At 42.8% G+C, this 24,698-nt stretch overlaps 2 protein-coding genes across 3 annotated transcripts in view; both read left to right on the plus strand.

Moving 5' to 3' along the window:
- Positions 1–88: 88 nt before the first annotated feature.
- The window catches only part of FBXO10 (F-box protein 10), a 60,178-nt gene continuing 35,568 nt past the window's right edge, over positions 89–24,698 (plus strand). For both annotated transcript variants that reach the window (XM_027616445.2, XM_027616444.2), the window contains exon 1: positions 89–215. The gene's annotated coding sequence lies outside the window, so the exon portion shown is untranslated. The remainder of the gene's footprint in view (positions 216–24,698) is intronic.
- Positions 19,794–20,100, plus strand: LOC113934878 (small ubiquitin-related modifier 2-like). The gene has a single exon (XM_035723752.1). The coding sequence runs from the start codon at positions 19,794–19,796 to the stop codon at positions 20,079–20,081; it is 288 nt and encodes a 95-aa protein (XP_035579645.1). The 3' UTR covers positions 20,082–20,100.

The following is a 24,698-nucleotide window of genomic DNA, read 5'->3' on the forward strand; positions in this document are numbered from 1 at the left end:
CCCGGCTCCCGGCATCCCCCGCCTTGCGCGTCACGTGACGGCGCCCGCCCGCAAGAGCCCGCAGCTGTCCGCCCCCGGGCGGGGCTCGCCGCGCCTCCGCCCGCCCGGTGGCCGCGCTGCAGTCCTCGCGCCTCGGCTCGGCTCGGCTGCGCCTCGGCTCAGGCTCCCGCGGCCCGGACTGCTGTGGGCGAGCGCCCCGGAAAGGCCCCGGAGAGGTAAGAGGCGGCCGGCTAGCGGAGGCTGAGGGCGAAGTTATTCCGCTCGCGGCCCCGGGATGCCCGGGGCCGCGAGCAGGGGGCGGCCCGGGCGCCTGGAGGCTGCCTCTCGGGGACCTGGGGCGCTTCCCGAGGTGACCCGCCGAGGAGGCGCCTCTCGGTCCTGGCGGAGGCTGAGCACCTGGCCCTGGCGGGACCGGGAGGGGGTGCCCTCAGGCCGCCCGCGGCCCGGCGCTCCCGCGCTCTGCTGATACCTGGAGGCTCTGCCGGGCGGGAGGAGAGCTGTGCCTCGTTTTCCCAGCCGGTAAAGCGACCCGGCGGGGAAAGTGGATCTCAGCGGTTGCCTTCAGCCTTGAGGTTTTACGAGTGTGTAATTGAAGTCGAAGAGGAAGAAGCAGATTCCTGGGGTGGGAAGAGCCCTCACCCGGGAAGCGAGGGGCGTCAGGGGCTGGGCACCTACTATTAAGTGTCCTGTGTATTCTGTGCAAAGCACAAGTCTCTCAGAGTCTGTTTCTCCCTCTTTAAAGTAAAGGTGGTAACACCTGCCCTGCCTCCCTCTTAGGACTACCGTGGAGAACAGGTGGGAAAGCCATTTGAAGAGCCGGAACTCTGGAGTCAGACCTGAGTTCAAGTCCTAGTTCTGCCACTTACCAGCTGTGTGCTCTTGAGCCAGACAAAGCCCTCAGCGGTTCAAAGTAGATAATAATAGTACTTAGCTCATGAGGTTGCTGTGAGGGCTTAGCTGTGCAAAGGGCTTAGCACAGTTTCCGGCACCGAAGTGTTCAATCGTTAATATAAATACTGTTCAATTAATTTAGTACACTAGAGAGTGCTTCACATGAGGGGTGTTTAGAATAATCACACTTCAGTTTGTATATATTTAGTCCTAAAAGAGTACTGTTTTGGTTCCCTAAGAAAGAGGCCAAGTGGGATCCTTTCCCCTTTTCTCTTTCTGGGCCCCCTTTGCCTTCCCATTTACAACTGGCATGTGAACCTGTTGTTCCTACCAAATGAGTCAGGCAGGATGGGAACATTCATGTACTGGAGCAGATGGGTATCACATTCCCTTTGAGGGGAAAAAAAAGTGCCAGGCATGTGCTGCCACCAAAAAAAGCACAGTACAGTGATTGACTGTTAGAGTAGGAAGATGCCTGGGAAACTGTCTTAATCCAGCTATCTCCTTTTGTACATGGAGAAACTGGACCCAGAACGAGGACAGGACTTTCATTCTCAGTACCCGACAGAATGTTGGCACTGGGTGGTAGAAAGAACACATACTGTTAACCAGACCCTGTGTTTTCCCCGAGTTCTAAGTCAATTCATTTACTCAACAAGTATTTGTGGAGACCTACTGTGTGCTTGTACACCTACTAGGAGCTAGAGGAGAAATCTATTTATCTCCCTCTGCTGGTTCTCAGTACATTTTATAATAACAATAAGTTCTGTCTCCCAGCGAGCTTTCCTCTTAGCAGCTGGCACCAAGGGACAGCACACAGAGAGGTCTGAATTATTTCATGGTAAGTCACGGCGGTCCCTGAGCCCTCGTTGAAGCCTCTAGAAACTGAAGAAAATGCTGCTTTGTCAGGGCTTTTAGGAAAGGATTTACTTCTGGCCTGGAGCACTTGGAGTTCTTTGTCTTTCTGGTTTCAGGCCTCTTATTGTTTTTAGATTTCTGAAAAGAGCCACCCTCGCCACAGTGCCTTCATTTTGGTTTCCATGGTTATCAGATGAATTGTTTTTATGATAGCACGAGTAGCTGTTAAGTAATACATGGTCAAGCAGTCCCCAGTTCACTGTGGGTTTCGGTTCCTGGTGGTGGTACTCTGGTTTTGTTTTTTGTTTGTTTGTTTTTTTTTTTTCAGTGCAGTGCATTCATACTATTCCTTCCTCCCTATTTCCTCCTTCATTCTTTCCTTTAACAAACATGTATTGGTGCCAGGGCCAAGAGGAGTGGGAATAAGTAAAAACAGAGATAAAAATAAAGATAGACCCTGGTTTGGGGAACTCGGAATCTTTGGGGGGATAGTCTGAGGGTATGACCACATGCAAGGGCAGATCTGGGCCTCTAATAAGGGTGTAGATTAGGAGCCAGGGAGAGCTATCAGAGGTGGGAGGGAGGGTCCTGGGCAACCAAGAAGACCTCAAATAGTAGGGGTGCCTGGGTGGCTCAGTCAGTTAATGTCTGATTCTTGATTTCCCCTCAGGTCTTGATCTCAGGATCATAAGTTCAAACCCCACATTGGGCTCCATGCTGGGCATGGAGGATACTTTTAAAAAAGAGAGAGAGAAGGTATCATATATTAAGATGCTCTTCAAGGAAGATGTAAAAGAAACAAGTTCCTCTTACATGTCTCAGTCACATAATAGTAATAGATGGTACAAGAAACTTGTTCCTTCAGTTTGCCTTAATGAATGAACCTTAAGTTACCATCATGGGCTTTGTTTGAAATGCCTGCTAATTTCTCTCATTACGCTCATTCTGTTAGTTTAGTGATGTATTACCTTCCTACTCATACATATGGTATTGTGTGTATAACGGTAGTTAATAGAGACATTTGATTAAGATTTTGTCTATTTCAGATATTTAACCTGTGTGTCTCATTTCACCAGTTGGGTTCTAATGCAGTCAAAAATTTCTTTACTTTTCCAAGTAATCTCCCAAGTCCTTTAATGCCCTCATTGGTGAGAATTCTGATGTCTCCCACTTCCAAGCTCCCTAGGGGCTTAAACAATCCAAAGAAGTCAGTCTTATTTCCACTCTCCAGAGGAGAGAGAACTCCAGAGTCTGAGCAGTCCACCCACAGTGTTATTTCTGACACAGCTATATGATATCACTATTGAAGAGCTGTCCTGCATGCTCCAAGGATGTGTGGTCACTGCTGCTCAACGCCCCTATTGGACCAGGTTCCTGCCAGCTTGATCCCATGCTTGGATTCCAAGGTTAGAGCTTTTTTAGTTTGTGCTCACATGCTTTGCCATTTTCCCCTAAAGCATTGCACTCTGGGCAGTGTGTTGAGCGTGTCATCAGGCTGGTTTCCCCCAGTCATCTAGTGAGTTCTCTTTGGGGGGATATGGGGCCCTTTTGTGCTAGCAGCCTTGGTCAGGGTCACCACAGACCACTCAGGAGATTACCCTATTTTCAAATCTTTTGTCAGGGTTTGGAGGCTCAGGGCCTTCCTAAGCTTATCCCAAGGTATTTTGGCAAATTGGTTCTACTTCCTCTCCAGGATTCTGCCTACCAAGAATTCTCAAATGGCGTATAGCTACCCTACGACTTTGGGTGCCTACTCAACTTTTCATGTAGAAAAGGGGTCCTCTGGTCACTCTTGGCAAAGCACATATCTGTTCCCAGGAGACCGTTTCTCCACCTGTAATCCCAAGAAAAGTAGGCATTGTTGCAAATTTAAATGGCATGTACTCTGTTAAGGATTTAGGGGCAAGGTTTTAATTTAAAAATGCAGTTCCCTCAACTTTTCTAAGAATCAGACAATAATCGGTATGTTTATTTTGTTGTCTTTATTTACTTGACTTTATTAGAGAGCGCGAAAGCTCAAGCATGCGCCCCCTCACAAGTGGGGAGAGGGGCAAAGGGAGAAGTATACTCCCCCCTGAGCAGGGAAGCCTGACACAGGGCTGATCCTAGGACCCCAGAATCATGACCTGAGCTGAAGGCAGACGCTAAACCAACTGAGCCACCCAGGCGCCCCTCATTGTCTTTATTTTAAACTTTAAAAATATGAGATATAAAAATGCATGCAAGGAAACCCCACAAATGTATGCATAGTTTAACAGTTTTAAGGGAATTATGGAACCATCACCCATGTCAAGAAGTGGAACATTGCCAATACTCAATAGCACCCCTTCCAAATCATAACCTCCTTCCCAGAAGCCACTACCTTGACTTATGTGATAATCATTTGTTTCTCTTTGTTTTATCATCTATATTTCCATCCCTAAGTAGTATAATTTTACTAGTTTTTTAACTTCATACATAGAATCATACTGTGTGCATTCTGTTTTGGCTTCTTTTGCTTTGTTTGTGTGCTGTGTCCATGAGGTTACCATGCTTATTTTCATTGCTAACAGTGTTTCATGATATATGTCACAATATATTTATTCGTCCTCTAGTTTACAGGTACTTGTGTTGCTCATAGCTTCTGACTACCAAGAACAGTGCAGCGGAGAACATCGTTAGACATTTTCTGTTGTGTTTGTGAAGCTTCTGTAGGTAATGTGTCAGAGTGGAATTGCTTTGCCAGATAATGCCAGGTTTTTTTTGTTTGTTTTGTTTTTTTTCCAAAGATTTTATTTATTTATTTGACAGAGAGAGAGAGCTCAAGTAGGCAGAGTGGCAGGCAGATGGAGAGGGAGAAGCAGGCTCTCCGCTGAGCAGGGAGCTGGAAGTGGGTCTCGATCCCAAGACCCCAGGATCATGACCTGAGCCGAAGGCAGCCACTTAACAGACTGAGCCACCCAGGTGCCCTGATAATGCCAGTTTTCTAAGTGATTGTACCCATTTACTTTCCTACCAGCAGTATGTCAGAGTTCAATTGCTTTACACCCTTGCAAATAGTATTGTCCATTTAAAATTTTTAGACTCTTCTCATGGGTCTATAATAATATCTTTTGTGGTTTTACTTTTCCTTGGTTACTACTATTGTTGAGCACTTTTTAATTAATTGGATAGCCTCTTTCTGAATTGCCTCTTCAAGTTTTTTGCCTGTTTTTCAGTTTTTCTTATTGATTTGTTGGAGTTCTTTATATATTTTGGTTAGTAGTCCCTTGTCGGTTGTATGTTTTAAGAATATCTTCTCCTACTCTGTGACTCTCTTTTCACCCTCCTAAATAGTGATATCTTAGATCCTATTCTGTAGAGGCAGGGCCTGAAATGGGGATTCTTATTCAAGTGGTATATTGGGAAACATGCTCAGGAAAAGGAGAATGAGGGAAGCAGGATGGGGGAGGAGGGGAAGACTGCTATAACCAGGTGAGGTGGCAGTTTTCCAGAGAAGGGACATTTGTGCGTTGTTATTAGCTGACACTCCTATCAGGAGGATGGGTGTACTGACTAGTAGAGACCCTGGTTAGTTTACTAATAGTATTCTCTACACTCCATTGAGATACATTCTTTTTTTTTTTTTTTTTAAGATTTTATTTATTTATTTGACACAGAGAGACAGCAAGAGAGGGAACACAAGCAGGGGGAGTGGGAGAGGGAGAAGCAGGCTTCCCGCTGAGCAGGGAGCCCGATGCGGGGCTCGATCCCAGGACCCTGGGATCATGACCTGAGCTGAAGGCAGATGTCTAATGACTGAGCCACCCAGGCGCCCCGAGATACCTTCTTTTCTTTTGTTAAGTTCACTTCACCCAGATACAGCTCTAGGATTCTGGTTGGTTACAATTTCTGGGAACATTTACAAGAGGAAGATTAGTGGAGCATACTACAATCCCTGCTTCCACAGTCAGTGCAAAAATATAAGTAATGCCCGTTACATTCCTCATCTACCATCCATTCTAGTTTCCTCTCCTTTGTTCCTTGAATGCTTGGAGAATTCAGTGACGAAGCCATCTGGTTCTGGAAGTTTGTCTTTTGTTGTGTTATTTTTGACCACAGATTTGGTGTTTTTAATCTAACATTTAAAATTTTTCTTCTTAGTTTTATTAAGTGATATTTTTCCAGGAATTGGTCCCTTTAAAAGTTTCAAATTTATTTATATAAAATTGTTTATAATATTTCCTTGTTATTTTAATGTCTGCAACATCCGTAGAGATGTGCCCCCTTTTGTCCCGGTTTCGTTTTTACGTTTTCTCCCCTTTACTCTTCCTTAGTTTCAGTAGAGTTTCCTTTCAAAGAATCAACTTTTGTCTTCATTGATATTCTCCCTAGTAAGTTGGTTTTCTGTTTCATTAAGTTCTGCTCTTTTATTTTTTTCATTCTACTTTCCTTGGAAATATTTTGGGGTGTTTTTTTTTTCCCCAAACTTCTTGAGACTGATGCTTAGTTCATTCATTTGTATCCTTTTTTTTTAGATTTTAATTTATTTACTTGAGAGAGGGTGAGCGAGAGGGAAAGCATGAGCGGGGGAGTGGCAGAGGCAGACAGAGAAGCAGCCCACCCCACCCCCCACTGAGCAGGGAGCCCATTGTGGGGCTCCATCCCAAGACCATGGGATCATGACGTGAGCTGACGGCAGACGCTTAACAGTCAGAACCACCCAGGTGCCCTTCATTTGTATCCTTTTGATTCTTTCCATTTAAGGCCACACATTTTCCTCTAAATATTGCTTAGTAGATACTTGGAAGTTTTGATATGTGGTATTTTAGCCATTTACTTATAAATAGTTTTAAATTTCCATTGTGATTTCCCCTTTGACTCATAGATATCTTAGAAATGTGTTTCTTGGGGCTCCTGGGTGGCTCAGTCGGTTAAGCGGCTGCCTTTGGCTCAGGTCATGATCCCAGAGTCCTGGGATCGAGCCCTGCATCAGGCTTCTTGCTCAGCAGAGAGCCTGCTTCTTCCTCTCCCTCTGTCTGCCTGCCGCTCCCCCTGCTTGTGCTCTCTATCTCTCTGTGTCAAATAAATAAAATCTTTAAAAAAAATTTTTTTTTCTTAATTTTCAAACATATGAGTATTTTCTGGTTATCTTTTATTAATTGATTATGGTCCATGAGCTTGTTCTGTATAATTTTACTCCTTTGAAATTTGTTGAAATTTTTTTTGGCGTTCTGTTTATGATCTGTTTTTATAAATGTTACATGTGTGCTTGAAAGTAATGTGGCTTCTGCAGTTACTGGATTCAGTGTTGTGTATTTCATTAGGTCAGTTTTATTAATTCAAATCTTTATCCCTTCTGGTTTGTTTTTGCCTATTCTAGCTATTAAAAAGAGAAATGTGTTAAAATATCCAATGTGATTATGAATTTGCTTATTTCACCTTTTAGGTTTTTGCTATCTTTGAGCTGTATTATCAAGTGTGTACAAATATAAACTATATCTTCCTGGTGAATTAACCTTTTATCATTATAAGGTTGCCCTTTTTATCTCTAGTTAAAGAATGGTGGTTTTTTTGTTTGTTTGGTTGACTTGGGGGTTGGGGGAAGACCTTAAACTCTATTTTATCTGATACCAGTGTAGCTACACCATGTTTTTGGTTAATCTATGCAAGGTATATCTTCTCCCATCCTTTTAGTTTCATTCTTTCTGTGCTGTGTGTTTGAGATATGTCTTTTATAAGTAGCATGTGGGTTTTTTTTTATCACCTGTTTTTGTCTCTTAATTTGAAAATTTAGTCCATATTTAATATGACCACTGATGTCCTGAGGGTTAAGTTTGTCTTAATATTTTATGCATTTAATGTATTTGTGCTGCTAGTACTCCATTTTGTTTTAGCTCTTCCCTCCTCTTGGTATATTTTTAGTCATTTGCTCTTTTTCCTTCTAGTTTGGACATTATGCAGTTGCTCTTCTTTAATGGTTACCCTTGAAATTTTAATTTAACCAAAGTTGATAAATTTGGGGAGGTGATAAATATCCCTACTCTTCTTTTGGACAGTATAGGGACCTTAGACCACTTGATCTCTTATTTATCCCATCCTTCTTCGTGGTAGACTAGTTGTAACAGTGTGTCAGCTTTGATCAGAGTCATTTAAGGACCCACAGACAGAACAAATGTGATGAGGGAGGGAAAAGATGAGAGAGCAAAGAATTTGAGAAGACGATATGATTTTGTCAGGACTCTTTTGGTTGGAACTCTCTGAACTTTGAAAAGAAAATCTGTTCACTACTGCATGGCTGGATCCAGGAGTTCAAAAACCCTTTTTAGGACTATCTCCCTCTCCATCTCTCTCATTTAGCCTTGCGTGTCTTAATTCGGCTTCATTCCTCAAGTGAACTTTTCCAAGTTGTCCCCCTCGCTGGCAGGAGTGATGGGATCTTCTGATTCTATTTTGGGTCAGGTATGAGGTAGAGGGTTGAGGCACTATGAATGACAGCCCCACCTCTAAATGGACTAAATGGAGTGGGAGCAGCGTTCCTCTGAGGAACCAGAAGAGGGGAGGTATGCTGGGCAGACAAAAGTTATAGCTACCACAGTCCACCGTGCCGAGTAGTGACTTGGAAGAGTAACACACAGAAAGGAGAGGGTGTGATTGGAATTAATTCAGTTAATCTGTACAAGAAAAAGGGAGAAGACATCACCTCTTCATGAGCCCATTGACAGGGAAGGAGGAATCTGGTCAAACGGTTCCTTCACCCACCAACCAATGCCAATGGTGGTGTGGGTGGTCCACAGCAGCAGAGATGAGGGAGAGCGAGTATGGGGCTCTCTAGTATGTGGAGATGTATTCAACATGTCAGCTGTGGTGCTTGCTATTCCCATGGCCCTTTCTAAGAGAAATTTCTACATTCACAACTCCTGTTCATGTCAGGAATTCATGTTCAGAACCATGTTCTCTACCATAAAAACTTGCTCTATTCCTACTCCGTAGTCAGAACTTCCTGGGCCAGAGCTGAATGTCAGACCCAAGAACAGCCAATTCATAGACTCACCAAGGACCTGTGATACGACCTACTGGAAAAAAGATTTGTGTTCTTAGAAATTTGAACTGGGGATTATGGAAGATCCCTTAACTACAGAAATTGAAGCTAAAATGGCATGTAGAGAGAAGCCATGAGGTAGAGTCAGGCCTTTGAAGGGTCCTGGCTAGCTGGTATTATGGGGAAGCCAAACACTGAGATAGAGAAAAGTGTGTATGGACTCCAGGTGAAAGGAGAATGGAATCGACCTATGAGGAATGGCTGAGTCATGTGATGAGCCCCCACAGGCTAGCAGCTGAATTTCTGTTACTGCCAGTGACTGCTCTGAAAAGAAATCTCACTGTCCTTGTCACTGGATGGTCAGCAGTTACAAAACTTGTTGGCTCGGTGACACTAAAGAATACACCCACTGCTTGGCCCTGGGTCCGTGTCTGCATTGTTGGCCAGGGAGCAGGGCATTGGGTTCGGCAGTGAGCTCCACTCGCTCTGTGCTCTCTTTGTTCCCTACCTCACAACAGAAAACCCTTAATTATTGCCTATAATTATTTTTTTTTAAATGTTGGAGGGTTGGTTCAAATGCATTACAATGAAAGAAAGGAATTTAGGGACAGAAAAAGGTCCTAGGGGAGAAGGAATTCATTACCATTTATCATGTGTTTACTATGTGTCAGGCACGATGTTAAGTGATTTCTATCCATTCTCTCATTTCAGCCTCACAACAACTCCCTAAGGTGTTATTATCCCCACTTTTATAGATAAGCTGAGACACAGGATGGTCTGACTCCATTGAATATGTAATTTTGGATGTAAAGTAACAATCACTTGGTGTGGAATTGCCTCAAGCTGAGAGCGATTAAGGAGAAATGTGGGAACCGTGTGGGGTCGCGTGGGAGGCAGGAGGTAGTGAGAAAGGCTCTGATCAGGTGTTCCCTCCATAGACCATGCCTGGGAGGAGGCCCAGTACTCTCATGCTCTAATGCATAATAATTGCAGGATTAAATTCATCCTTACTTCATGATCTGTGAGTTTCGTGTCTGTATGGGGAGGTTAGAAGGTCCTCCTCCATCATTTCACAAGTTTAGGAACCCTAGGAGCTCAGGAAGGGAACTAGGAGGCAAGCTGTTGCAGCGGAAAGAGCAGAGGCTCCGGACTCAGTCCAAGTTAGGAACCACAGCTGTCCCACTTACTAACTAAATAAAAAGCAGAGTAACTATTCCTGGAATTGGGGATAAGACCACTGCCTCTCAAGTTGTTGTAATTGCTCATTGAGATGACATATAAAAGTCACTTGGCATTTAGTAAGCCCTCAGCACACCGTTCCTTGCCCCCTCAAGGTCACCCAGTTGATTAGAATCAGGACTAAAACCCAGGTTTTGGGATTCCCAACCCAGTGCACTCTGTAGGTAGACCGCCATGAATGGGCACGGCATTGAAGAAGGGAGAGAGGGCCCTCATTGCTCCTGACCGCACTCAGCGCCAAACGTGCATCAGAACACAGCCTTCTGGTCTATGCCATCAAATTTCAAAGCTAAAATAAGAAACAGCTGGTTATTTTTCAGGCTGAAGAGAGCTGAGGCTTGAGGAAATGGTGAAAAGCCCAGCTGAGATTTTTGTCATCTTCAGTTTTAAATTTTGTCTCATTTCCAATAGTCTGTGTGTAGGTATGTATACAGGGCTCTTTCTTGGTTTACAGTATTTTATTCTGTGTATTTTCAAACTAAAATCCGTAAAACTCTAGAGAAATTTACTTTGATTTAAAGAAAGATCTAAAATTAACCTGTTACAGTTGCTTCGTTAATTCAGTTTGTAGTTATTTACACTGGTGTTTAGTATGCCTCATAACATGGGGGGATATATGTTTTTTCCCTTCATCGATTCTAGATAGAGTTCTGAACTGTCCTAGAATCTCCCCCACCCCTTTCTTTTATTAAAAACAAAATTCCTACCACTTTGATACTGATATGGCCTCCCCTAGGTAGGAAGTACGTGCATTTTCTTCAGTAAACATGGGAGAACATGGGAGCTCATTGTACAATGTACACAGCAGAGTTGGGAAGTCCCCTGCCCTCAAGATTACCCAGTGAGGGAGAGGCAGAACCCAAACTAAAAGCCTATTGAGTCCCTTTTATCTGAGTCCTCTCATTACGGGGTAGGGCCTTTTATGCTGGGACTTGAGGCAGTTCCTCACTGCCCACAAAATTAACGAGAGCTCTGTGAACTGATTCAGCTGGCCTTTCTTCCTGACCCTTTCAGATTCCTAGAGCTGCTGCCAGACTGAGTTTCTCACTGTGTCCTCAGCCTGGCTAGAGGTTTCTTACCCTGCGGCTTTGCTCACACTTTTCTCTGCCTGCAGTCCCCTTTTCTGGATTCTCTGGATGCCCCAGCCCTACCCATATCTCAGAGTGCGGCTCAGATGCCAGCTCTTCCATGAAGCTTAGCTTAATGGTTAAAAACTTAGTCTTTGGGATCAGACCTGGTTCACAGAGGGATTCTGCTGCTCTCTAGCAGAGTGATTTGGGGGAAGTCATTTGTTACATTAGTTGCTTCCAGACTTAGTTTCTTCATTTGTAAAATGAAGACAGTGATACTTTAGATCAGTGATCCCTGATCCCTGGTGATCTTGTTAAAATGCCAATTCTGATCTAGTAGGTATGGGGTGGTGCCCAAGAGTTGGCGTTTCTAACCAGCTCCTAGGTCCTAGGAACAGCATTCTGAGTTGCAAAGCTTTGGAGGGATTTTGAGAGAATAGAATGAAGTAATGCATGAAAAGTGCTCAATACGGTGTCTTTCAAATATTCCTGCTGGGTAAGTGGTAGCTGTGCTGGTCTTGTTGCCTTTTGTTATTACGGGCTAATTTCCCTACCCGGAGGTCACATTTATATTCTTTAAACAAAAGCTTTCCCTCTTAAGGCACTGAGAGCACTTTTTCACTTATACTGGTTTTGTGGTTTTGGGGGTTTTGGAGGGTAGAGATATCTTTGTCTCCCAGCAGACTTGAAGATAGGGTCTTTATCTTATTCCTGATTCCCTCACAGTGCTTTACCACACAGGCTTATACGTAGTAAGTGTGGACTACATACTCAGGTTTCATTTACTTCTTTTTTTATTCCACAGGGATCTGTGTCACAGTAGGAATTCAGTGACTAATGGTTTAAATAGTCTCAGCTATTCTAATATACCAGATAATGATGGTGGTGATTTTTCATTCATTTGGTAAATGTTTATTGAGCATCTACCATGGACAAGGCAGAATTCTAGGCATAATACAAAGCAATGATAGGAAGTTTCTGCTTTATGAGACTTGCTCAGGGGAGGTAGACAATGGATAAAGAAAAGCATATTATGTATAAAAAGATAAGCTCCTTGAGGGCAGAGAACGTGTATAATTCATCACAGTGAATTTCCTCATAGTAGGTGTTCAGACACTCTATCATCTAGTCAGTCTACATCTGCATTCTCTGTCTCACTTTTCACATGGGTAGTCCCTCATGTCCCTCCCATCCGCCCAGCAAATCCACTCACACAAACCTAAGTGAACTATATAGATGTCACTAGAGGTTTTAGTCCTGACCCCACCTTGCCTGCCCATCATGATGCTTAGCAAACTGGCCAGCAGACCCATTCTCTCAAAAGCAGTGGGAGTCTGCTAGAGAGCAAAACAAAAGCAAAGCTTCACTTCCAGTGAAGCACCCTCACATTGACCAGGGTCCTGCACAGTTCTCTAAGGGTATTCACTCCCGATTTCTCCTTTGCAGAGTCCTTTTCCAGTTCATGCCCTTTAGATGTTAGCCTGGCGAGGACTTGGTCATCAGACTTCTCTCTCTTTCTCTCTAGTGATCTCATCCCATCCCATGACTTCAAATGTCATTCAGGTCTCTGTTCAAATGTCACTTCCTCAGAGACCTTCCTTGATGACCCTGTCTAAAATGGCACACACACATGCATACCCCTTAGCCTGCTTTATTTTCTCCTCATAGCATTTGTTACTGTTTTTTAAATTTATTGTCTGTCTCTAAAGGTAGGACTTTGTCTTGTTCACTGCCTGTCAGTACTTAGAACAATGCCTAGTGCGAAAGTAAGCAATATATGAATCTTTGTTGAATAAATGATTATTTTTCTTTGGAAATTCTCAAAATCCTCATGAAGTGAGGACGGCCATCATGAGCCTGTTTGTAGATGAGGAAATCTACAGATTAAAGATTAATCTTTAATCTTTAAGAGAGGTTAAAGGATTTGCTCAAGTCACAAGGCTGGGAAGCAGTAGAGCTTGCTTGTTGAGAGCCAAGTCTTACGGGGTGCGCATCCCAAGGGGGTGGCCTATGCCACACCCACTGAGGCTGGGGACACCCAGTGGCCCAGAGGGTTAGGTGAGTGCCACACAGAAGCCCTGAGTTCTCACTCTTGGGAACACACGAAGGGAACAGCTTGAGGCCTACCTCAGGACCTGCTCCCTCCCATCCCAAACAAGTTCCCACTGTTGTTTCTCCAGCTCTTTACAGGCTCACACTCCAGGTGCACAAGCCCTAGGGGACATTCGTTACTTTTAATTCCATGGCTCAGAGGCCCCATTGGCAAAAAGGAAGGGCAAAACTTGAATACATTTTTTTTTTTTTTTAGTGTTACCTGGTTATAGAAATCCCTGTTGCTGCATGGATCCCCATGGATTAGTGTAAAGATAAGTAAATAAAGCCAATGGAACAACAGGGAGTGTGACAGCTGAATAAAAGGAAATCCTCTTTAAGTTCAGAGAGGTCCTGAGGGTAGAATTGTCAGCCTCATTCTAGATTCAGCCCGTGGGGTGTTGCTAGAGTCAGGGACGTGGCCAAATTTGGAGGAAGGCAAGTGCTGAAGGGTGGAAAATCCTCTGCTGGCATATCTTCCTTCCCTTGACAGGCCTGCCAGAAGACCCTTAGCTTTCCACTGCGGGGTGGGCTTCTTGGAATCCTAAGAAAACTGAAGCTCCAGTAGTTTCTGTGCCAGGCACCTTTGCCACCAAATCCTCTGGAGGCCCTCACATGATCCTGAGGGAAAGAAACTGTCATTTAATATTTGCTAAGTTGTGAGTTTCTGCTCTCACTGTTCTACCTGACCTACCTCTCGAGGATGGATCTCCTTGAACTAGAGCTCTGATCAGGCCACTCCCCTCCTGAGGAACAGTAGATGGTAGACAGAGTATAAGCTCCCAGGTTTGGCATCCAAGGCCTACACCAACATGCAACATGTATAAGAGAGCAGAACTCCAGTGGCTCCAGGGGAACGGAACTGAGACCAACTGAAGAAGTAACTAAGAGCTAGATTTTGGCTCAGTTTTGGGAAGTACACTAAAGTTGGCTGCAGACAAACCATGGAATGGGCATCTCAGGGTGTCCAGGAGCTTCCTACTAGGGCCCTTTAGAGTTTCACATGCTCTATCAGTCAGGAAGGACTAGGTTATACTGTAGTTAACAGTTCCTAAATTCTTAGTGCCTTAACCCAAAACAAAGGATTATGTTTTATGTATGATATGCATCTGTTTCGGGTTAGCAGGGGCCTCTGCTTGTCCTCCCAGAGTAGCCATGGTCTCATATGTTGCCAGTTGCTATGCCAGAGAAAAACAGAGCTCTGGATGATCTTACATAGGCAGTTAGCTAGTCCAGAAGTAGCACACACCTCTTCTGCTGAAAACTCATTGATTAATACTAACCATTTGGCCTACCCAACCACCAGAGGGGCCAGTGCGATCCTATCAAGTACCCAGGAGGGGAAACTGGGAATAGTTGATAAAAAGCACTAATTCCCAACACACTGTACATTGGATATTTTCATGGTTGCAGAAATCCCCTGGGGTAGTATCAGGGTCTCCAATTTATATATGAGGAAACGAAAGCCCAGGGCGTTATGTGACTTGCTCAAGGTCTCCTACAACATGCTCCAGGTCTTCTAACTTTGAGATGATACAGGGAGGGCCATATCACCGAGAGGGTTGAAAGTTGAGGAGATCCGTTTATTGAGGATGCTGCATCAAAGTGGGGAATGGGGGCCCTTTTCATGCAGTCACCAGGGAGCTTGGTGAGCATGTAGATAATTGGTTCCACTCCAGAGAAGTGCTCATTCTGGAGCTCTGAAGTGGAGCTAGGACCAGGCCCTGGGTGATTCTGAGGCAGAGGACCAAGAGCCATGTTTTAAGAACCACTGTTAGGGGAAGTCTCTCTAAGTCTGGTTTAAAAATGTCCTTTCCTCTTGAGGGGCGCCTGGGTGGCTCAGTCGTTAAGCGTCTGCCTTCAGCTCAGGTCATGATCCCAGGGTCCTGGGATCAAGCCCTGCGTCGGGCTCCCTGCTCAGCAGAGAGCCTGCTTCTCCCAGTCCCTCTGACTGCCGCTCTGCCTACTCGTGTTCTCTATCTCTCTGTCAAATAAATAAAAAAAAAAAGACCTTTAAAAAATAAAAATAAATAAGAATGTTCTTTCCTCTTGAGCTCTGTAAGCTGCAATAGTGCTCAATTATTGTTATCCCAGGTTGTCCATTTCCTATCAATTTTTTCTCATCCCAGTATCCCCTACACTCCATAAGGGCTGTATTTGCAGAACAAATTAACTGAGGAATAAAAGGGATTTTTATTCTTTATGTTTTGTTCACAGTGGAACTTTAAGAATTTCTACATGGGAATTTCTGTATGGATGCAGGAAACTTGAATGGAGAAGGAAGGTCCTTGAAACTGGGTTTATATAGTAAATTTTTTTTTAAGATTTTATTTTTATTTGAGAGAGAGAACATGCGTGTGTGAGAGAGAAAGAGCATGGGGAGGGGCAGAGGGAGAGGAAGAAGCAGACTTCCCACTGAGCAGGGAGCCCAATGCGGGGCTCGATCACAAGACCCTGGGATCATGACCTGAGCCGAAGGCAGGCACTTAACCTACTGAACCACCCAGGTGCCCTATTATATAGTAAATTTACATAAGTTTGTGAAAATGAATTAACTAAAAAGTGGGGGGTGGTGGCATGATGGAAACTCATCTGTCTATTCATTTACTTAAAAACACTATTATTAAGCATGTACTTTGTGCGGGTATTAAATGGTGTGTCTGGTTCTTGCCATATTCTCTAATTCAGTTGTGGTGGCCCAGTGTATTCCTTATTGATGGACTGCTATGGTAACTGGGAAATTCATCTGGGACAGAAATTTGCAGTGCTGGGTGCTGTGGGATGTCACATGGGGCATACAATAGGTTGACTGGGTTGAACACTGTTACATAGTGAACAAGGTTCAAGTCAGCAGTGAGGCAAGATGCAGTTATCAGGGTTGGTAGTTGTAATTTGGGTAGTTGTGATTCGGGTCTCTTATATCCTCTTGAAAATTAGAATAGTGACCATTAGCAGTAGGTCCCAAAGAAGGCCCTACTGGGCAGACCTACAAAAGGCCACATGGAAGTCTCTCACCTGGAAGGCTGTACAGGTTAGGTCCCCTTAAGGTTACCTGATTCACTCTCAAACAGCTTTCAGAGTTGTCCCTTATAGAAAGAAAGAACGTCATAGATAAGGCATGTCAGAAAGTACACAGATATGGGGCTCCCAGGAAGAGCAGCATACAGTTATAGTCAGAGAAGCTAATAAATGGGAAAGTGGGAGGTAGAGACAAAGAGAACAAGGAGCCTAAGAAATAAGTCAAAGCTCTTAATAATCAAAAGATACTCCTTCCAGATAAAGCAGTTCGTCCTCCTTAAGAGCTTACCCTTTGGGAAGAAGTGCTTTGGTGGTTGATAATTTGTATACTTTCATATAGGAACTTGTTTTGTTTTTTGGGGGGTGGGGGTAGAGGGAGAGAATCTTAAGCAGGCTCCATGGCCAGCGAAGAGCCCCACACAGGGCTCAATCTCACAACCCCGAGATCATGACCTGAGCCAAAATCAAGAGCCAGATGCTTAACCGACTGAGCCACCTAGACACCTCTCATATAGGAACTTGTTAAAATGAGGATAATAATGTTCTTCTGGTGGTTTTAAATTGAAGTGCAAAATAGTAAGGAAAAAAGAAGTGAAGCAAAGACAGCTAGAAAAGTATTATAAATGAGCTCCTTTTAATAGGGAGATGAAAACTTTAGAAAGATACATGTACACCAAATGGGACACGGGATGATCAGCAGGGCCATCATTACATGGGGGGAGGAGGCTGTACCTGAGCTAGTTAGAAGAAAGGGACTGTGTGAAGGGTTGCAGCTAGCTAGAAAAAGCATGATCTAAAGGGACGCCTGGGTGGCTCAGTCGGTTAAGCGTCTGCCTTTGGCTCAGGTCATGATCCCAGGGTCCTGGGATCGAGTCCCGCATGGGGCTCCCTGCTCTGTGGGGAGCCTGCTTCTCCCTTTGCCTCTACCCCTCTCTCTCTCTCTGTCTCTCATGAATAAATAAATAAAATCTTAAAAAAAAGAAAAAGGCGCCTGGGTGGCTCAGTTGGTTAAGCGACTGCCTTCGGCTCAGGTCAAGATCCTGGAGTCCTAGGATTGAGTCCTGCATCGGGCTCCCTGCTCACCCCCTCTCATGTGCTCTCTCTCTCTCACTCTCTCTCTCAAATAAATAAATAAAGTCTTTAAAAAAAAAAAATGTGATCTATGAAGTCACTAAATTCAGAGAACCATGTACAGGTCACCAAGACCTTATGGAGAAACAGCAAAATAACATTTCTTTTATTATCTTTTAAGTGAGGTGAGCCAAAAAACATAGTTGGAGGAGACTGAACTGCATTTCACCCACTCAGAGTGGCCCCAGCATCAGCGCTCCTTCCTCATGCAAATGATGTCATAATGAGAAGAGCAACATTCACGTTAGGAAAAGAGTAATTAGAGGCAGAGCCACAAAAGGTCTGGGAAGAAGTTTGAGAGGGATGTGGAGTACAAGATAGGAAACTGTGAGAGGAAGAAGTTAGGTGAGAGTTAAATATAGAAGAGTTAATCTTACCAGAAATACTGCTGACCTGTTTCTTTCCCAGTGACTCTGGTCAAGTTAGTTGTGGATAATAATAAATCATGGAGTTATCTCCCCTGGTTTACTTATTGGCATAATTTCCTGCCAAGCACCCAGAGCCTGGGAAAACCAGAGTCCCACTCTCATTGTATCTGGGAAGAGTGGACCTGGTATTAAGAGTAACCTAGGTGTCCTCTAGCTTAGAATGATTTCCTTGGCTTTTCCATTGCTCTGAATAGTTGGGAGTAGAGAAAGAGGGTCAGCACCAGATAATGAACTTTCCCAGATCAAAGTATCCAGTCCCTATCTCCAATAAACGCCACAATCTAATAGAGGACACAGAAATCCACTGAAAAGCCTTAGAAAAAATGACCAAAACTAGTAGAAATAAACCTCGCTAATACACTGGTTGTGGTCTTGAAATATTACTTCCATTAAAAGAAACCAGGACAGGGTGCCTGGGTGGCTCAGTCGGTTAAGCGACTGCCTTCAGCTCAGGTCATGATCCTGGAGTCCCCGGATCGAGTCCTACATCGGGCTCCCTGCTCAGCGGGAGTCTGCTTCTCCCTCTGACCCTTCCCCTGTCTCATGTGCTCTCTCTCTCTCAAATAAATAAATAAATAAAATCTTTAAAAAATATAAATTTATATAAAAAAAAACAGGACAAAAATAAGTTCAACTGATTTTTGACAAAAGTCCAAAAGCAATTCAATGGAGAAAGGATAGGCTTTTCTACAAATGGTGCTGGGACAACCATAGGCCCAAAAAAATGAACTTCAAACTAAGCCTTACACCTTAATCAAAAATTAACTCAAAATGGGTCACAGACCTGGATGTAAAATGTAAAATTATAGAACTTTAAGAAAAAACATAGGAGAAAATCTTCAGGATCCAGAACGAGGTAAGGAGTTCTTAGACTTGACACCAGAAGCACAATTCATAAAAGGAAAAGAAGTGTCAGAAATGTAGTGCTTGTGTGGTGCTAGCATAAAGATTAACAAATAGATCCATGAAACAGAATAAATCACCCAGAAATAGACCTACACTACTGTCATTTGATTTTTGACAAAGGCACCAAAGCAACCCAACTGGGGAAAAGAAATTCTTTTCAACAAATGGTTCTGGGATAACTGAATACTCACATAAAAAAATTAATTTCAACCACTGCTTTTTACCATAACAAAAATTAATTCATGATGGATCATAGATCAAAATATAAAAGTTAAAACCACAAAGCTTTTAGAAGAAAATATAGGAGAATATCTTCATGACATGGGAATTAGCAGAGCCTTCTCAGTTAAAAGGGATCAGTCATTTGAAAAAGGTGAGTTAGACTTCATCAAAATTTAAAACTTCTCATCAAAAGACGCCATCAAGAAAACGAAAGATAAAAAAATGAAAAGGTAAGCTACAGAGTAGGAGAAAATATTCACAACATATATCTGGCAAAGGATATATTTTAAAAGTCCTATAATTGAATAATAAAAAGAACCCAATAAAATAAAAAAATAGAAGATGTGAACACACTCCTGAAAGGAGATATATGAATGGCAGCAAGCACGTGAAAAAGTGTTCAACATCATTAGTCATGAGGGAAGTGAAAATTAAAACCCAAATGAGTTGCCATTGCATACCCACCAGAATGATGGAATTAGAAAGACCAACAACAATAAATGGTAACGAAGTTGTAGAGCAACAGTATTTCTTTTTTTTTTTTTTTAAAGATTTTATTTATTAGAGAATGAAAGACAGCACGAGAGGGAAGAGGGTCAGAGGGAGAAGCCAACTCCCTGCTGAGCAGGGAGCCCGATGCGGGACTCGATCCTGGGACTCCAGGATCATGACCTAAGCCGAAGGCAGTTGCTTAACCAACTGAGCCACCCAGGCGCCTGAGCAACAGTATTTCTTATACATTTTTAGTGAGAATGTAAGATGGTACAACTTGTTTGGAAAAAAGACCCAGCAATTCCACTTGTACATATTTACTCAAGATTTGTATAAGAATTTTTTGTATAAGAATATCCACAGCAGCGGTGCTGCTTGTGTGCTCATTCGGTGTGGATCTGGTACCTCTTTTGTGAAGCGGCAGCTGAGGAGACTCCGGTGCTCGCTATGGCTGACGAAAAGCCCAAGGAAGGAGTCAAGACTGAGAACAACGATCATATTAATTCGAAGGTGGCGGGGCAGGATGGTTCTGTGGTGCAGTTTAAGATTAAGAGGCATACACCACTTAGTAAACTAATGAAAGCCTATTGTGAACGACAGGGTTTGTCAGTGAGGCAGATCAGATTCCGATTTGATGGGCAGCCAATCAATGAAACAGACACACCTGCACAGCTGGAAATGGGGGATGAAGATACAATTGATGTGTTCCAGCAGCAGACAGGAGGTGTCTACTAAAAAGGGAACCTGCTACTTTGCTCCAGAACTCTGTTCCTCCAGACCAAGAAGACATTCTCAATTAGAAAGCCGCAATTCGGTTCCACCACATCCTGACTACTACAGTATAGTTTTCTCTATTCTTTCATTTTCCCCTTCCCCATTCCTTTATTGTACATAAAGTAACTGTGTATGTGCACAAGCATATTGCATTTTGATCGACTTCAAATGGAGATGGGATGGGGGAAAATACTGCTTCTGTGAAAATACACCCTCTCTCCATTAGTGGCATGCTCAGTCAGCTCTTATCTTTATATTCCAGTAAGTTATTTTGCTCTCACTGTTTTTTGTTTTTTTTTTAATTTTTTATTGTTATGTTAATCACCATACATTACATCATTAGTTTTTGATGTAGTGTTCCATGATTCATTGTTTGTGCATAACACCCAGTGCTCCACGCAGAACGTGCCCTCTTTAATACCCATCACCAGGCTAACCCATCCCCCCACCCCCCTCCCCTCTAGAAACCTCAGTTTGTTTTTCAGAGTCCATCGTCTCTCATGGTTCGTCTCCTCCTCCGACTTACTCCCCTTCATTCTTCCCCTCCTGCTATCTTCTTTTTTTTTTTCTTAACATATTGCATTATTTGTTTCAGAAGTACAGATCTGTGATTCAACAGTCTTGCACAATTCACAGCGCTCACCATAGCACATACCCTCCCCAATGTCTATCACCCAGCCACCCCATCCCTCCCACCCCCCACCACTCCAGCAACCCTCAGTTTGTTTCCTGAGGTTAAAAATTCCTCATATCAGCAAGGTCATATGATACATGTCTTTCTCTGATTGACTTATTTCATTCAGCATAACACCCTCCAGTTCCATCCATGTCGTTGCAAATGGCAAGATCTCATTCCTTTTTATGGCTGCATAATATTCCATTTTGTATATATACCACCTCTTCTTTATCCATTCATCTGTCGATGGACATCTTGGCTCTTTCCACAGTTTGCTATTGTGGACATTCCTGCTATAAACATTGGGGTGCACGTACCCCTTCGGATCCCTACATTTGTATCTTTGTGGTAAATACCCAGTAGTGCAATTCCTGCATCGTATGGTAGCTCTATTTTCAACTGTTTGAGGAACTTCCATACTGTTTTCCAGAGTGGTTGCACCAGCTTGCATTCCCACCAACAGTGTAGGAGGGTTCCCCTTTCTCCACATCCCCGCCAACATCTGTCGTTTCCTGACTTGTTAATCTTAGCCATTCTGACTGGTGTGAGGTGGTATCTCATTGAGGTTTTGATTTGGATTTCCCTGATGCCGAGTGATGTTGAGCACTTTTTCATGTGTCTGTTGGCCATTTGGATGTCTTCTTTGGAAAAATGTCTGTTCATGTCTTCTGCCCATTTCTTGATTGGATTATTTGTTCTTTGGGTGTTGAGTTTGATAAGTTCTTTATAGATTTTGGATACTAGCCCTTTATCTGATATGTCATTTGCAAATATTTTCTCCCATTCTGTCGGTTGTCTTTTGGTTTTGTGGACTGTTTCTTTTGCTGTGCAAAAGCTTTTTATCTTGATGAAATCCCAATAGTTCATTTTTGCCCTTGCTTCCCTTGCCTTTGGTGATGTTTCTAGGAAGAAGTTGCTGTGGCTGAGGTCAAAGAGGTTGCTACCTGTGTTCTCCTTTAGGATTTTGATGGACTCCTGTCTCACGTTTAGGTCTTTCAACCATTTGGAGTCTATTTTTGTGTGTGGTGTAAGGAAATGGTCCAGTTTCATTCTTCGGCATGTGGCTGTCCAATTTTCCCAACACCATTTGTGGAAGAGACTGTCTTTTTGCCATTGGACATTCTTTCCTGCTTTGTCAAAGATTAGTTGACCATAGAGTTGAGGGTCCATTTCTGGGCCCTCTATTCTGTTCCATTGATCTATGGTGTCTGTTTTTGTGCCAGTACCATACTGTCTTGATGATGACAGCTTTGTAATAGTTGGAAGTCCGGAATTGTGATGCCGCCAGCTTTGCTTTTCTTTTTCAATATTCCGCTGGCTATTCGGGGTCTCTTCTGGTTCCATACAAATTTTAGGATTATTTGTTCCATTTCTTTGAAAAAAGTGAATGGTATTTTGATGGGGATTGCATTGAATGTGTAGATTGCTCTAGGTCGCATTGACATCTTCACAATATTGGTTCTTCCAATCCGTGAGCATGGAACGTTTTTCCATTTCTTTGTGTCTTCTTCAATTTCTTTCATGAGTATTTTATAGTTTTCTGAGTACAGATCCTTTGCCTCTTTGGTTAAATTTATTCCTAGGTATCTTATGGTTTTGGGTGCAATTGTAAATGGGATCGACTCCTTGATTTGTCTCTCTTCTGTCTTGTTGTTGGTGTATAGGAATGCCACTGATTTCTGTGCATTGATTTTATAGCCTGCTACTTTATTGAATTCCTGTATGAGTTCTAGCAGTTTTGGGGTGGAGTCTTTTGGGTTTTCCACATACAGTATCGTATCATCTGCAAAGAGTGAGAGTTTGACTTCTTCTTTGCCGATTTGGATGCCTTTGATTTCTTTTTGTTGTCTGATTGCTGTGGCTAGGACTTCTAATACTATGTTGAATAGCAGTGGTGATAGTGGACATCCCTGCCGCGTTCCTGACCTTAGGGGAGAAGCTCTCAGCTTTTCCCCATTGAGAATGATATTTGCTGTAGGTTTTTCATAGATGGCTTTTATGATATTGAGGTCTGTACCCTCTATGCCTATACTCTGAAGAGTTTTGATCAAGAAAGGATGCTGTACTTTGTCAAATGCTTTTTCTGCATCTATTGAGAGGACCATATAATTCTTGTTCTTTCTTTTGTTAATGTATTGTATCACGTTGATTGATTTGCGGATGTTGAACCAACCTTGAAGCCCAGGGATAAATCCCACTTGGTCATGGTGAATAATCCTTTTAATGTACTGTAGGATCCTATTGGCTAGTATTTTGGTGAGAATTTTTGCATCCATGTTCATCAAGGATATTGGTCTGTAATTCTCCTTTTTGATGGGGTCTTTGTCTGGTTTTGGGGTCAAGGTAATGGCCTCATAAAATGAGTTTGGAAGTTTTCCTTCCATTTCTATTTTTTGGAACAGTTTCAGGAGAATAGGTATTAATTCTTTAAATGTTTGATAGAATTCCCCTGGGAAGCCATCTGGCCCTGGGCTTTTGTTTGTTGGGAGATTTTTGATGACTGCTTCAATTTCCTTAGTGGTTATAGGTCTGTTCAGGTTTTCTATTTCTTCCTGGTTCAATTTTGGTAGTTGATACATCTCTAGGAATGCACCCATTTCTTCCAGGTTATCTAATTTGCTGGCATAGAGTTGCTCATAATATGTTCTTATAATTGTTTGTATTTCTTTGGTGTTGGTTGTGATCTCTCCTCTTTCATTCATGATTTTGTTGATTTGGGTCATTTCTCTTTTCTTTTTGATAAGTCTGGCCAGGGTTTATCAATCTTGTTAATTCTTTCAAAGAACCAGCTCCTGGTTTCGTTGATCTGTTCTACTGTTCTTTTGGTTTCTATTTCATTGATTTCTGCTCTGATCTTTATTATTTCTCTTCTCCTGCTGGGTTTAGGCTTTATTTGCTGTTCTTTCCCCAGCTCCTTTAGGTGTAGGGTTAGGTTGTGTATTTTGAGACCTTTCTTGTTTCTTGAGAAAGGCTTGTATTGCTATATACTTTCCTCTTAGGACTGCCTTTGCTGTATCCCAAAGATTTTGAACAGTTGTGTTTTCATTTTCATTGGTTTCCATGAATTTTTTTAGTTCTTCTTTAATTTCCTGGTTGACCCATTCATTCTTTAGTAGGATGCTCTTTAGCCTCCATGTATTTGAGTTCTTTCCGACTTTCCTCTTGTGATTGAGTTCTAGTTTCAAAGCATTGTGGTCTGAAAATATGCAGGGAATAATCCCAATCTTTTGGTATCGGTTGAGACCTGATTTGTGACCTAGGATGTGATCAATTCTGGAGAATGTTCCATGGGCACTAGAGAAGAATGTGTATTCCGTTGCTTTAGGATGGAATGTTCTGAATATGTCTGTGAAGTCCATTTGGTCCAGTGTTTCATTTAAAGTCTTTATTTCCTTGTTGATCTTTTGCTTAGATGATCTGTCCATTTCAATCAGGGGGGGTGGTAAAGTCCCCCACTATTACTGTATTGTTTTCAATGTGTTTCTTTGCTTTTGTTATTAATTGCCTTATATAATTGGCTGCTCCCATGTTAGGGGCATAGATATTTACAATTGTTAGATCTTCTTGTTGGATAGACCCTTTAAGTAAGATATAGTGTCCTTCTTCATCTCTTATTACAGTCTTTGTTTTAAAATCTAATTGTCTGATATTAGAATTGCCACCCCAGCTTTCTTTTGGTGTCCATTAGCATGGTAAATGGTTTTCCACCCCCTCACTTTCAAGCTGGGGGTGTCTTTGGGTCTAAAATGAGTCTCTTGCAGACAGCATATCGATGGGTCTTGTTTTTTAATCCAATCTGATAGCCTGTGTCTTTTGATTGGGGCATTTAGCCCATTTACATTCAGGGTAACTATTGAAAGATATGAATTTAGTGCCATTGTATTGCCTGTAAGGTGACTGTG

The sequence above is a fragment of the Zalophus californianus genome, chromosome 13 (assembly GCF_009762305.2).
Source record: "Zalophus californianus isolate mZalCal1 chromosome 13, mZalCal1.pri.v2, whole genome shotgun sequence".
Lineage (NCBI taxonomy): Eukaryota > Metazoa > Chordata > Mammalia > Carnivora > Otariidae > Zalophus > Zalophus californianus.

Bases quoted from the DNA above. Each gene is read 5' to 3' on its own strand.
- LOC113934878 (XM_035723752.1), top strand. From the start codon at position 19,794: ATGGCTGACGAAAAGCCCAAGGAAGGAGTCAAGACTGAGAACAACGAT.